Below are 14,554 nucleotides of genomic sequence, written 5' to 3'. Positions count from 1 at the left end.
TGTAAGCAGTCTTAGAGATGGTAGTTCATCTACTTGAGCTGGGGCAAGACAATCTGGTTAGACCCTCTCACCTCTTTGCCTGCTTTGTAACTCGCTGGCGCAAGGTGGACTGGCAAGTGTGATTTCATGAGGCTTTGCACACATTAAACCCAGGGCAGCCCCATCGTACAGCTTCAGGGGACACCATTTTCATGCGTGCTTCATGTCACCTCCCTGAAGCACAGCAACGTGGCTGGTGCTCACTGGAGTTTGGTGACATGGTGGACCTCCCAAGCTGGTGCCACTGCCTTTGCTTCGCTGTATCCACTCCATGCTGGCTTTTATTCCCTGACGCGATTAATGGTCTCATCAAAACCAGAAACTTAGGAGCCAGCTTTGAGTTCCCCTGTTTCCTCACTTCCTTCACCAAGTCTTATTAGTTTTCTCTTCGTAAACTAGACAAGCTGTCTTTGCTTTCTCATCACAGCTCCCACAGCTGTCCTGCTACTGAACCTAGCCTCTTAATTGATCCCTCAGCTGTCATCCTCCACATTGTGGCCTGAGCTATTGCTCAGGACATCATTTCCTCATTAGAGAAAATCCACAGTGGCTGCTGCATGCAACTTACAGTCCAAGTTCCTTAGCAAGGCTTCTGTTGCCTGCTGTGTGGGACTTTTGTGTGCTAGAAATAGTTCTCTGTACCTGCTGCTGTTTGTACCATATCCCTTTATGCACTGTATTTGTCTGCCTAGAATGCCCTCACCTGGCTCAGCCCTGGTGTGGTCTCCTGGAATTTCCTAATCCTCCACACTGGCCTGAGAGCCCTTTCTGTGACCCCATTGAAACCTTACCCATTGTAGCATTTGTCATATGATTTTGAAAAGATCTGATCCTGTGTTGTCTTTTCTCCCAGAGCCTTTAAACTCTTGGAGGGCTGGGACCTTTTATTTCCAGCATCAAGGACGATGCCAGTTACATAGTAGATGTTCTGTAAATTTTCATTGAAATAAACTGCACAGTGGGACTTCCCTGGTGGTCCAGTAGCTAACACTCCATGCTCCTGATGCAGGGTGCCCGGGTTCGATCCCTGGTCAGGGAACTAGATCCCCCGTGCTGCAACTAAGAATTTGCATGCCGTAACTAAGACCCGGTGCAGCCAAATAAATATTAAAAAAAAAAAAAAAAGAAAGAAACTGCACAGTGACAGTCGTAGATGCACATGAAAGGTTTCAGAGAATCAGCATTGCATTCAGTGCTGTTACCAAGTCTGCCTCCTGAAGCCTTGTAGCAACGTTGGGTAAGAATGGCTAACACAAAAGTGGATGGTCTTCCTCCCAGAAATCCACATATAAAGCATTAGAACCTTAGGAAACAACAACCCTCTCTCTTCCCTGTGTGAAAATGAGTTTATTACGTCTATCTGTTGTTTCCTGGTTGATGCTGTTACTAAAGAACAGCATCATTTTGCAGGGCAAGGGTCTAGAGCTGCACTGTCTACTGTGGTAGCCACTGGCCACCTGTAACTCTTTAAATTTAAATTAATTAAAATGAAATGAAATTTAAAATTGAGCTTCTCGGCCACTAGTCGCATTTCAAGTGCTCAGCAGCCACACGTGGCTAGTAGCTACCATATCCATGGATGGCACAGATAGGGAAGAATTCTGTCATCATAGAAATTTCTGTTGGCTAGTGCTGGTCTGTAGTAATGGATGTTGGAGGTTAAAACCGAAGCTTGTTGAAGCACAGCTATATTTGCAAAGCAACTGATTTACGGTATGTATTGTTGTTGAATTCTGGTACTAACCATAGTCGTGGATGGGCCTTTTCAACCACTATTGGGAAATATTTTGCAGTTGAAAGAGGTACCAGTCTGTTACTGGCCTGTCTTCTAATTGCTAAAGTAAAAGGAAGTTTCTAGTGCTGGAAAAGGCCTCAGAAGTCATCATCTGGTTACTCAGTTAAAGCAGAGGAAGCTGAGGCTCCAAAAGATAAAGTGGTCAGCTCCTCAGTGGCAGAGTTCTGGGCTTCTCACCCACAATCCACTCTGATGTTCTGTGGTACTTCTGAAGTTGTGTCCTCTGTGATTGATGCCAACGGGTTAAATAAGATGGTTTAAAAAAAAAGTCCTGTAATCTCAGAGGGTTGAACAGTTTCATCGTGATAGCAGGTAATGATCACTGAGCCTTGGTGAAATCAATGCTGCTAATAAAAACGAAGTACTCCCAAAGACCCTGTTATTGTTTCTCACTTTCTTACAGATTCTAAGTAAGTCAGTTGTTGCTGAATGCTCCATAATTATGAAAAGAATCTTACTCTTTGCATATGGGAAGATATCCTGTCTTCATTATGACTTTTTCAAGGTTGAATAATCCTGACTGCACCTGGTTTCAGCTAGTAACTTTAAGGGGAATGTAATCTTTATTTACCATGATCTTTTTGTGGCAAATGAAGCATAAACAGTGTCAAATGTGTTGCATGAAATGTGATATTAGTTTGACTGTAAAATGAGCTATTTGAATCTTTGAATCCAATATTAGGGTCTTTATTTTTCTTTGCATGGAATTTTGTTTTTTCGTCTCTAACTGTTGTGAGAATGACTTTTAATTTTCTGAGCTACTGTGACTTTTTTCTTTTTTAATCATCCTCACAGTCCTCCCTTCCCTCTCCCCTCTCTTCCCCCCACCCCTGCCTCTTTTACCCCAGCTGAAAATTGCACAGCTCTTCTAAGAATTTTAATCATCTGCAGAAATGGAAATTCTTAGATGGTCGTATTTCTGCTAGAACGAGTGACAAAAGGAAGCACTGATGAGCTATCTTGTGAAACTGGAGTAATTGGCCTTGTGAACAGTAGCCTTTGCATGTGCCAGGATTTTCTTAGTGTCTCAAGCAAGTGGCCCTATTGAGCGGCTGTGTTGATTACTGCTGTGTAATTATTCATGGAGCCCAGGATTTTGCACAGTGACCATCTCTTAGGTTGACCATCAAATCTCTGGAGCCCTTTCTTTTTCTTTTCTTTTTTGCCCTGTGGCTTGTGGGATTTTAGTTCCCCGACCAGGGATTGAACTCGGCAGTGAGAGCATGAAGTTCCAACCACTGGCCCTCCAGGAAGTTCCCTCTGGAGTCCTTTCTTTCTTTCTCTCTTTTAAAAAAATTTATTTATTTATTGGCTGTGTTGGGTCTTCGTTGATGTACATGGACTTTCTCTAGTTGTGGTGAGTGGGGTCTACTCTTTGTTGTGGTGTGCGGGCTTCTCAGTGTAGTGCCTTCTCTGTTACAGAGCTTGGGCTCTAGGCAGGAAGGCTTCAGTAGTTGTGGCTCGCAGGTGCAGTACTTGTGGCATGCAGGCTCTAGAGTGCAGGCTCAGTAGTTGTGGCGCACAGGCTTAGTTGCTCCGAGGCATGTGGGATGTTCCCGGACCAGGGATCGAACCCGTGTCCCCTGCATTGGCAGGTGGATTCTTAAGCACTGCCCCACCAGGGAAGTCCCTGGAGTCCTTTCTTGCTGGCTAGTTTTCATGAACAATGGCTTGGTTTACTTTGTGGTATGCATTGCTTAGGGATCTCAAAAGGAGTCTGTCTCCTGATTTGGTTACTAGACTATTTGTTAAACTGAAAGAGAGAGAGGAATATTGCAAAAGCTACCCAGGCAGATGTCTTCAGTAGTCTGTGAGGTAAACAGGGTGAAATAGGAGATAATAGTTCAGCCCTATTATGAGATATTTACTATTATATGGAATAAGATATGAGATGAATTATGTTTTTCCAAAACACAATTTTACATACAGGAGAATACTGATGTACCATACATATTTATCCTTACTCATGATTGTTACTTTTTGTTGGTAAGTACAAGCTAAAAAGGAATTTAGTATTCTCAGAGTTCTCACAAGATGATTAAATACGAGATTTGTTGGAGAATAGTTTGGTTTTTTTGTTTCTCTTAAATCTGGGTAATCCTGGTTCTAGGGAAAATGTCTTTTTTTTTTTCTCCTATACTGACCTAGGATGTCTCCCTAGTTTTCGAGGTCTGTCTACGTTGAGCTGGGATGTCTCTCTAATTCCCCAGGGGTTTCTACACTGACCTGGGGTATTTTAATAGTTACCCAAGTGTGTCTGCTCAGGCCTGGGATGTCTCCTTGATAACTGAGGTTTGTGTCCCGAGTTCTAGAGAAAATGTTTCCACCGAGTTAGAGAATCATTCTGTTCCCTGTCCTCCCAGTGGCCACAGATTTTACTGGTGTGATATTGCCATATGACATAGGTGGTGAGTAAAGGAGCTGGTCTTCAGATTGGGCACCAGGTACAAATTTCCTGTAAAAAATGACTTATCATGAAAGCATAAATGTGTGGACACATTCAGTGAACTTTTATATTGTCCCTTTAACGTGATATAATTGAAATGTTTATTTTCTCATGGTTTTTCCTTATTCTTTTAGGTGTGGTATTTCTGTTTGGCAAAGTTTGGATCGAATTGGCTGAAACCCACGTGAGCTGTTGTGTCATGGTGAAAAACATTGAGCGAACGCTCTACTTCCTCCCCCGTGAAACGGTAAACCTCAGTAGACAGCTTCTAATTTCAAGTGCATTCTGTGTTCCACCACCAACCCTGTCCTTCGGCAGGGCTGTGAGTTATCTACATCCTGATGGTCCTTTCTTATTGCCTGCTTCGTGACCGCTGATTGTCAGCAGCTCCATTAGACTTTGGGAGAAGTGGAGTGAAATACTCTCTGTTTTTCAACTTGTTAGAAAGAGAGTAAAAGTACCTGAATTTCGTATATCATACTTTCTTCCTCCCACTCCCCATTTCCATGATTATTGGGGTTGGAAGTATATGACTCTAAAATATGACGTGGCATTTGGCCCAGTTTTCATGCTTTTGCTGCTTAACAAGGTCACAGCCATTTAACAAGGTCAGTCAGTTCTGTTTGCTCTTCCTTTTTATTGGGACTTAACATCCACACTGCCCTCTCAACCCCTAGCGCCTCCCCATCTCAGTTGAACTGTGAAGCATCTTGGTCAAGATTTACAACACTATTTTCCCATTTTGTAGGACTGATCATCTTTATCTCTGGCTTGCTTTTATGATGCTTGGGAGGAATTGGGCTTTGGATTTAGTACATTTTTGGGGTCCATTTGTATGTTTGAACTCACTTTGTTCTATTAAATGTTTGAGTGGGTGGAGATGAAAATTGATTTCGGTGGGTTTCTGATGGTTGAAAAGATCTTATGTACAGATATTTTTTTTCTCTTCCCCTCCCCTCTCCATGGGAAAGCAGAGAATTGATCTAAATACAGGGAAAGAAAATGGAACTCCAGTTAGAATGAAGGATGTTTATGATGAATTTGATGAGAAAGTAGCAGCAAAATATAAGATTATGAAATTCAAGTCCAAGGTTTGTATTTGGTGATAATTTTTTCAGCACTATATATTAGTTGTTTGTTCATTTCCTGATTTAGCCAATAGTGGAGAATGCCTTCTCTGTGGCTGTAATTCATTGAATGGAAGTTTCATAGATATCAAACCAATATGTTAGATTTGTAAAAATATTTTTTCTCTTTTAACTGTGTATAAAATAATGTTCATTAATTTGAATAAAAAGATAACATGTAGCAAAGTCATTGCTTCCAAAACTTGAAGCATATCTCATGTTCTTATTCTGAAATGGAGAAGAACTGTTCTGATCTTGTTGATATTGGTTATTGCCAAGTTGTCTTGGTCAGAAGGTTAAATCTCTGAAAGTCAGGGTCTATGATGCTATTTCTGATAGAACAAAATTCTTCTATTCATGTGGTACATATTGATCAGTTGTCTTGATTTTGGTGAGATATTGATGCCTTTGGCCATAGCTGTGGGTGCTGTAACTCCCTCAGCACACTGGCTATTAATAGTGATTGCAATAAAGGGAGGATTGAGTTGGTGAAGGTGAGGCTACCCGTCTGAACTATGTGAGCTTTGACTTGTGGCTGATCGATCAAGTCTCTAAAACTCTAGAAGCAATGTGGTGTAATGGTGAAGAGCATAGGTGCTTGGGCTAGGCTGCTTGTGCTTTAAGTCCTGGCCCTACCACTTCCTGGTCCATGACCTTGGATGAGGACTGAGTGACTTCTTTGGGCCTGTTTCTTAGAGAAATGGGGCCCTATTTCAAGAGCTGTTGGAAGGATGAAGTCAATTGGTATTAGTGATTAGAACAGTCCTTGCTACATGGCAAGCACTCAGGTCATGTGAGCTATGATTGTAATGTTTATTATTAATTTTTCTAGCAAGATGGAGTTGCTTAGTATCAAAGAGTAGCAAACGATTTAGTGCATTGACATTGTAAACATTTTTAATGTTTTATTGCCTCTCTTGAATGCAAATATTTCTAAGTTCTCTAGTGTCCAAAAGAAGTCTTTTTAACATTTTGTCACTGGCCCTTTTAGTCGCAGTTGAAAGGGGGAAAAGGTGCTTTTTTGGCTTTATTTACCTTTGTGTCCCATAATGATTAAATACAGAGACATGCGTTGTGTATATAATGCTTGTCAATGTGATTTGTGAAAAGTTTTTTTTGTCTTAATGATTTTTAAATATCAACTTACCCAGGCAGTGGAAAAGAACTATGCTTTTGAGATACCTGATGTTCCAGAAAAATCTGAGTACTTGGAAGTTAGATACTCGGTAAGTCAAACAAAGAAAATGAATGGATTTTGCTCGAAAATGGCATTTTCCTATTTTTGACATTTCAACTGGCTTTCAACTAGGAGTATTGGCAGGGCTCTTCAAGCTCACAGTTCATTGAAGTGAACTTATAGTCATGAATAATTAAAATGAGTAAAATGAACTTGAATATGTAGACTATAGGTTATATTGCCTTTCTCTGCTTTCAAGTATGCATCTTTAAATAAATAAGTTGAAATTGCACAACTGTTTGTCAAGTGGAACAAATGCCACAAGATGGAGTTGGACATCATTAGTCTGTTGAAGTGTTCCTCTGAGCAGTGGAAAGGCGAGAGAAGAGCGTCAGTAGCGTCGCTGTAGTGCTGCTCTTGCTCCTGTGACAGGCAAGGTCACTGCTGCGGGCTATTAATTAACTGGACCTTACCCTCTCCTTTACCTCCGTTCTAGTGTTTTGATCTCATGATGTTGGAAGAGGGAAACTTAAGAAATGTCTCTGACAGTGGTGATAGAAAGTACCATGGAAGCATTTTGAATGAGTCCCACTCCCTTGCTTTCATCCTTCTAATGGAGTTGTACTTATTTGGCTATTCTTTATCAGTAAGGCATGTGCAGCTCTGGACAGAAATCCTTTTTTGGGGGAGCTTCTTGGCCCATTTTTCTTCTAATGGGTGTCATCAAGATGCATTATTTTGTCACTGTGAATTGTTTCTGTTTCCTACTGTGAACTGTTTTGGATTTCATTTGTAGCAAATTACATTTCATATATATCAAAGGGGTTTCTTCTGGTGGTTCATAGAGAGGCTTTTGTTTATTTCAAATATAGACTTTGGAAAATGTTGAAGTAATAGTTTTAAACAAAAAAAAAAAAAGATTTGTTTTCGTCTTTGCCTTTTTTCAGGCTGAAATGCCACAGCTTCCTCAGGATTTGAAAGGAGAAACGTTTTGTCATGTATTTGGGACCAACACATCCAGCTTGGAACTGTTCTTGATGAACAGAAAGATCAAAGGACCTTGTTGGCTCGAAGTAAAAAATCCACGTAAGGAAAAAATTTGCTTTCAGAATGCTAAGTAAATTGCTGATAGATGTGGTTTTTAGAAGTTAAAGAATTGGACTCAATTTCAGTGTGACCACTTCCTTTTTTATGTTTGTTTCTTTAAGGTTTTCCTTGAGTGCGTATAGGAAGTATGTTTGAAATCACTCTTTCACTGTGATTCTTAGCATTTTAGTGGGAGGGAGGCCTTAGTTAGCCTAGGTAGCCATTTGGGCTCATCCTTCATTGTGTCACTGTCATTGTGTTCTTCTGACCTGGCTGATGTGGTCCAGCTGTTGTACACAGTGAACTGCTGACTTCTGAAGGAGCGAAGCATCAATGCCCCGTGTGGGTAGTGCGTGAATGGTCTCTTACCTAATGTTTTTCAGTATTTGCATCTATGATACTCTGTTTTGTCTTCATGAATCTTTTTTTTTTTTTTAGTAAGTTCACTTATTTATTGGCTGCATTGGGTCTTCGTTGCTGCGTGCAGGCTTTCTCTAGTTGCGGCGAGCGACTCTTCGTTGCGAAGCACGGGCTCCAGGCACGCAGGCCTCAGCAGTTGTGGCACATGGGCTCAGTAGTTGTGGCTCACGGGCTTAGTTGCTCCGTGGCATGTGGGATCTTCCTGGACCAGGGATTGAACCTGTGTCCCCTGCATTGGAAGGTGGATTCCCAACCATTGTGCCACCAGGGAAGCCCTTTATGAATTTCTTAAAACTTTTTTTTTTTTTTGAGTCCTTTAAGGCAGTGTTGTGGTTTTTACAAACCTATTTTGGGTCTTGGATTTTTTGGAAAGTCAGATGAAAGCTGTGGACTTTTTTTCCCAGTAAAATGAGCATATGTATACACACGTGAAGATTTGCATACAATCCAATAATGTGGTTTATTTTTAGTTGGATGTTATAAGACATTCTTAGAAGGTAGGATTGAAGACCATCTCAGTTAATCACGTCTTAATTATAGTAGCTTTTCTTTTTCAGCGAATAGATATTGATCTGTTGTATCTGTTCTCTTTCAGAGCTCTTGAATCAGCCAATCAGTTGGTGTAAATTTGAGGCAATGGCCTCGAAACCTGACCTGGTGAACGTGGTTAAGGATGTTGGTCCTCCTCCACTTGTGGTCATGTCTTTGAGCATGAAGACAATGCAGAATGCAAAGACGCATGAAAATGAGGTAAAGAAATAGGACAGATTTTGTACCTATGCCTGAAGTATGATACTTCTTGACTAGTACAGCTTTTCTGTAAGGGTAAGTTCTTTTTGGAAGGAAAAGGATACTAATTCACTATCAAACTCCATTTTGAAGAATGAATTGAATTTGTCTGGTGTTGGAGGTTTTTTTAAAGACTTAAATTGCTGGACTTTTTGTTTTCAAATTTTTTTTATTTTGGAGAACTTCAAATGGACATAGAATAATATAATGAACTCCTATATACCCGTCACTCATATTCACCAGTTAGCAAGATTTTGTCACACTTGTTTATTCCCCCCTTTCTTTTTTCAAAGCTAATCTCAGATATTGTGTCATTTTACCCCTGTATACTTTGGTATGCATCTCTCAAAACAGGCACACTTTCCTATAGAATACCATTATCACCCCTATTAACAGTGATTCCTTCATACCAGCTAAAATACCCAGTCCATAGTCACATGACTCTCTTTCTCAGAAATGTCTTTTTTTTTTTGGTCTCAGAAATGTCTTTTATTTATTTTAAGCTCTTTATTGGAGTATAATTGCTTTACACTGTTGTGCCAGTTTTTGCTGTACACTGAAGTGAATCAGCTGTATTTATACATATATCCCCGTATCCCCTCCCTCCTTCCCACCTTCCCTATCACAGCCCTCTAAGTCATCACCCATCATCGCGTTGATCTCCCTGTGTTATGCAGCAGCTTCCCACTAGCTATCTGTTTTACATTTGGTAGTGTATGTATGTCAGTGCTACTCTCTCACTTCGTCCCAGCTTTCCCTTCGCCCCTCACCCTGTGTCAAGTCCGTTCTCTACATCTGCATCTTTGAAATGTCTTTTAGCAGTTGGTTTGAGTCAGGATTCATACAAGATCCACAGACGGTGTTTAATTTTTGTTTCCTGAATCTCTTTTAAATGGGAGCAACTCCCTCCCACCCCCTCCAGTTTTGTCAGTGACATTCACTTATTGAAGAATCACTGTTGGTGGTCTTGAAGAATGACCCATTTTCTATATTTGTTTGCTTCCTTGTATCATTGGATTTCTTCCTATATACCAGGGGTTGGCAAACTGTGGCTTGTGGGCAAATCTAGCCCATCACCTGTTTCTGTAAATAAATTTTCATTGGAAGACAGCATGTCTGGTCATTTACATATTGTCTACAGCTGCTTTTGTACTATGGCAGCAGAGTTAGTAGTCATGACAGAGACTCTGTGACCTGAAAGGCTAAAATATTTACTTTCTGGACCTTTACAGAAAAAAGAATCCATCTGTGCTCGTTAGCACTACAGAATTGATTAGGTTCAGGTTTAACCTTGTTTTTGCCAAAATACTGTATAGGTGGTACAGTGTATTTCATATTGTATCATATCAGTAGGCACGTAATGTCTGGTTAAACCACTATTAGTGGGGCTGTGATTGATTAGTTTTTAATCTTGGCACTACTTATGTTTGGGCTGAATGAACTCGTTGTGGGGGTTGTCCTGTGCATTGTGGGATGTTTAACAGTATTCCTGGTCTCTCCCCAATGCCAAATATCACCCCTGCCCCCTAGTTTTGACAACCAAAAATGCCTGCAGACATCTCCAAATGTCCCCTGGGGATTGGGGGCAAAATTGTTCCTAGCTGAGAACCACTGATCTGATTTTTGCCTAAATTAGTTATTTCATTAGGAGTTGTAAAATGGTTTGCTAATTCTGTCATCCTTTCCATGTTTATTAGTTAAGCATGTGAAATATTAGAATGATTATGAGTTAAATTTTTCTATAAAATTAACTTTTCCTCATTAACCAGCACTATTTGGTTATGCTGCGATAGTTTCTATAGGAAAAGAGAGATAAATGCGTACTTCTTTCACTGCCAGTTTTCTGAGTAGGAAGTTGGGGACCTACGTTACATGCATTGTTGACAAATTATTTATTTATTTTTGTTTTGTATTTTTGCTTCCTCTTTTATGGAAAATCATCATAAACTCATGGACTTTAATGTACTTAGTATATTTTCAATCTATTACAATCATTAATTGTTGTTATTTTTGCTGCTTAAATTGTCTGTCTGGTCAGTGGGAACTTCTTTATGTTTGCTTCTAAATCCTTTTGACATTGATGAGGATCTTTTTAACAGCAGCATTTTGGCAATCTTTTTTTTTTGGTATGTGATTTGAACTTTTAGTAATTGTTGATATAGTAGATAGTTAAGTGTTTGAGGAAATTTTAGTTAGTTAAAAAAAATTCTTCCTCCAGTGCCCAGAGTGAGGTTTCTAAATACCATTTCCAAGAAAGGAAATAGGGTTTTGTGAAGATATGACTGATTCGGGGCAGGAAATGTCCAGGATAAGCCTGGAACTTTTTGTTGTACTAGAAAGCAAGTACAGTATTAAATTCTACTGAAGATATGTCAGAAAGACTGGGGCGTCAACTTGAAGAGTTTCCTGTGCCAAAGATGGGACAGTTTGAGCATGTGTAAGAATAACTGCAACAGATTGAAACACATGACTTCATAATGATGCTGTAAACACAGCATTGCATTGCTCACATGTGAAGGAAGCTAGGGAACCAACTCATTATTTTGAAAACGGGTCAATAAAGGGGGAATCAAGCTTTTATCTTGATTTTTCTGAGCATGTACTTTATCTTAGGTAACCAGATAATCGATATGGAGAGGTTTCTCTTCATAGACGTTTCCAGCTAATAAATAAGTAAAGGAAAAATTGTGACCACTTTGCAATCTCTAATGAAATAATGGATGTAGGCAGTGATTTCCAGAGGCTGCTTATGTCACTAGAGTAGAGGTAACCAGACGCAATGTGATAACCAGTGATCAGTAGTACCACTAAAGAATTCCTGCCAAAAAATTGAATCTGATTTTTATCAAGCCTTCAGGTCTAAATATGAATATACAGGCAGTACAGAAACAGAGGAACATGTTAAGTGACATTATTGGGATACAAGCAGCAGAGTATATACTGGGGGGCACTCTACGGGGCAAAACGATCCAGTTTCTTCAACAAATAAATTGCAGAGAGATAATAAATGGTGAGGAGTTGTACTGAGACAGTTTTACATATCAACTAGTTGCAAAGTATGGACTTATTTGGTAAATAGTTGGGAAGACATGAGAATTTGAATCCCATCTGGATATTTAATGATTTTAAGGAATCACTGTTAATTGAATTAGCTGAAGTGATTGTATTGCATTTTAAAAACTTTTCATCTTTTAAAGTAAGGCTCTCAATGGGGTGCAATTTTTAACCCTCACGGGGACTTTTGGCCATGTCTGGAGACATTTTTGGTTGTCACAACTTGGAGATTGGGGAGTGGGGAGCCGTGCTTTTGGCTGCCAGGGATGCTGCTAAATGTCCCACAATGCACAGGGCAACCTCCACAATAAAGAATTATTTGGCCTAAAATGTCCATGGTGCCGATGTTGAGAAACCTTGTTTAGAGATACCTGCTGAACTATTTCTGGATAAAGTGATAGGTATGGGATTTTGCTTCAGAATAATGGGGGGTAGGGCCATTGATGAGTTGATAATTGAAGCTGGATGATGGGTATATGAGAGTTGATTTTATTCTGTTTTTTGTTTGTTTAAATATTTTCATAATAAAAAGTTAAAATATCTTCACGGACTAAAATCTGTATCTTTTTGTATCTTGGTTTTGGTGAGGATGCAGACTACCATGGTAGGTGTCTTATAGGTGATTTTTATTTCTCCTTTCTTTGCAGATTATTGCTGTGGCAGCGTTGGTCCATCATAGGTTTGCATTAGATAAAGCACCTCCACAACCTCCCTTTCAATCACATTTTTGTGGTACGTAGTTTTTTAGCTTGTTTACTAATGGCTTAATATTTATTTTTGTTGTTTTTTCTCCAGTTGTTGGATTAGTAACTTAAAAAAAAAGTTTTCAAGAGTATTTAGTGCATATTGTTAAAGAAGTTTTTTTTTAATTGCAGTATAGTTGATTTACAATATTGTGTTAGTTTCAGGTGTACAGCAAAGAGATTCAGTTAGATATATATATTTTTTTTTTCTGATTATTTTCCATTATAGGTTATTACAAGATATTGAATATAGTTCCCTGTGCTATACAGTAAATCCCTGTTGCTAATTTTGTTTTATGTAAAATAATTTGTATCTGTTAATCCCATACTCCTTATCATATCCACCCCCCCAATGCTCATCCCCTTTGGTAACCGTAAGTTTGTTTTCTATATCTGAGTCTGTTTCTGTCTTGTATATAGATTTATTTGTGTTATTTTGTAGTTTTTGAATATAAGTAATATCATATATTTGTCTTTCTCTGACTTCACTTAGTATGATATTCTCTAGGTCAATCCATGTTGCTGCAAATGACAGTATTTCACACACACATCTTCTTCTATCAGTGGGCCCTTGGGTTCCTTCTGTCTTGGCTAATATAAATAGTGCTGCTATGAACATTGGGGTGTGTATCTTTTTGAATTAAAGTTTTCATCTTTTCTGGATACATGCCCAGGAATGGGATTGCTGGATCATATGGTTTTTAGTTTTTTATTTTTAGTTTTTTGAGGAACCTCCATACTGTTCTCCATAGTGGCTGTAGCAATTTACATTCCCACCAGCAGTGTAGGAGGGTTCCCTTTTCTCCACACCCTCTCTGGCATTTATTACTTGTAGACTTTTTGGTGATAGCCATTCTGACCAGTGTGAGGTGATACCTCATTGTGGTTTTGATTTGCTCTTCTCTAATAATTAACGATGTTGAGCATCTTTTCATGTCTTGTTGGCCCTCTGTTTGTCTGCTTTGGATAAATGTCTGTTTAGGTCTTCTACCCAGTTTTTAATTAAGTTGTTTGTTTTTTTGATATTGCATTGTATGAGCTGTTTGTGTATTTTGGATATTAACCCCTTGTTGGTTGCATCATTTGCAAATATATTTTCACCCATTCAGTAGGTTGTCTTCATTTTGTTGATGCTTTCCTTTGCTGTGCAAAAGCTTTTGAGTAGGTCCCATTTGTTTATTTTTGTTTTTAGTTGTTAAAGAATTTGTTTTTGGTCAGCTGTGGACACTCAGTTTTATTGGATTGGTTGCTCCTATTCAGCTGTTTAATTTTGTTCTAGGAGCAGAAGTCGGGAGGCAGTTTGGTATCTTTTTTTTCTGTTCCAGTAGTTACTCTATTGTAGTTTTTTATTGGGTCAGAATTATGCTGCAACTATGTTCTTTTCCTGATGTCATCCTAAAAGCCTGTCATAGAAGCCTGGCCAAAGTTTTCTGTGTGACGAGGCAAGATGGCAAGGCATAAATGAATGTTTACCTGTTTGGGAGGAGTTACAGTAATATCACGTTGGAGTTGGGTTGTGCTATGCATGAAATTCAGTGAGTGAAACTATCCCGTAGAATACTGTATGCCATGAGTCAGTCTCCATGGAGGAGTCTGATGTATTGCGTGTAGAGAACTTGGCCAGTTAAATAATCATTTTTTTTTGTAAAAAAACAAAATAAGGGCACAACACCATTGATGTGTTATGCTCCCTAAGATCTTTTCCAGCCCAGAGCCAGAGATTAACTAGGGCAGCATCTCCTGTCTGATTTCTTGGGTATTAGGCAAGTGGGACTAGGGAAGCAAGCACAGAAGGGAGGGTGACATATAATTGTTGTGAAGTTTTACCCTTTAAGTTGGGTTGAATACATGGAACAGAATGATGAGAATAGTTTAGAA

General features: G+C 39.3%; 1 protein-coding gene across 5 annotated transcripts in view; it reads left to right on the top strand.

The window, feature by feature from the left end:
• POLA1 (DNA polymerase alpha 1, catalytic subunit) overlaps window positions 1-14,554 on the top strand; it is a 288,927-nt gene that overhangs the window by 21,204 nt on the left and 253,169 nt on the right. For all 5 annotated transcript variants that reach the window (XM_057718415.1, XM_057718416.1, XM_057718413.1 and 2 more), the window contains 6 exons: window positions 4,415-4,527; window positions 5,255-5,371; window positions 6,559-6,633; window positions 7,532-7,670; window positions 8,686-8,840; window positions 12,581-12,665. In XM_057718415.1, the coding sequence (XP_057574398.1) occupies window positions 4,415-4,527; window positions 5,255-5,371; window positions 6,559-6,633; window positions 7,532-7,670; window positions 8,686-8,840; window positions 12,581-12,665 (684 nt within the window). The remainder of the gene's footprint in view (window positions 1-4,414; window positions 4,528-5,254; window positions 5,372-6,558; window positions 6,634-7,531; window positions 7,671-8,685; window positions 8,841-12,580; window positions 12,666-14,554) is intronic.

Source organism: Hippopotamus amphibius, chromosome X (assembly GCF_030028045.1).
Source record: "Hippopotamus amphibius kiboko isolate mHipAmp2 chromosome X, mHipAmp2.hap2, whole genome shotgun sequence".
In the NCBI taxonomy this organism is placed as follows: domain Eukaryota; kingdom Metazoa; phylum Chordata; class Mammalia; order Artiodactyla; family Hippopotamidae; genus Hippopotamus; species Hippopotamus amphibius.
Note: the sequence above shows the minus strand (reverse complement) of the source record. Positions and strands in the feature narration are given on the sequence as shown.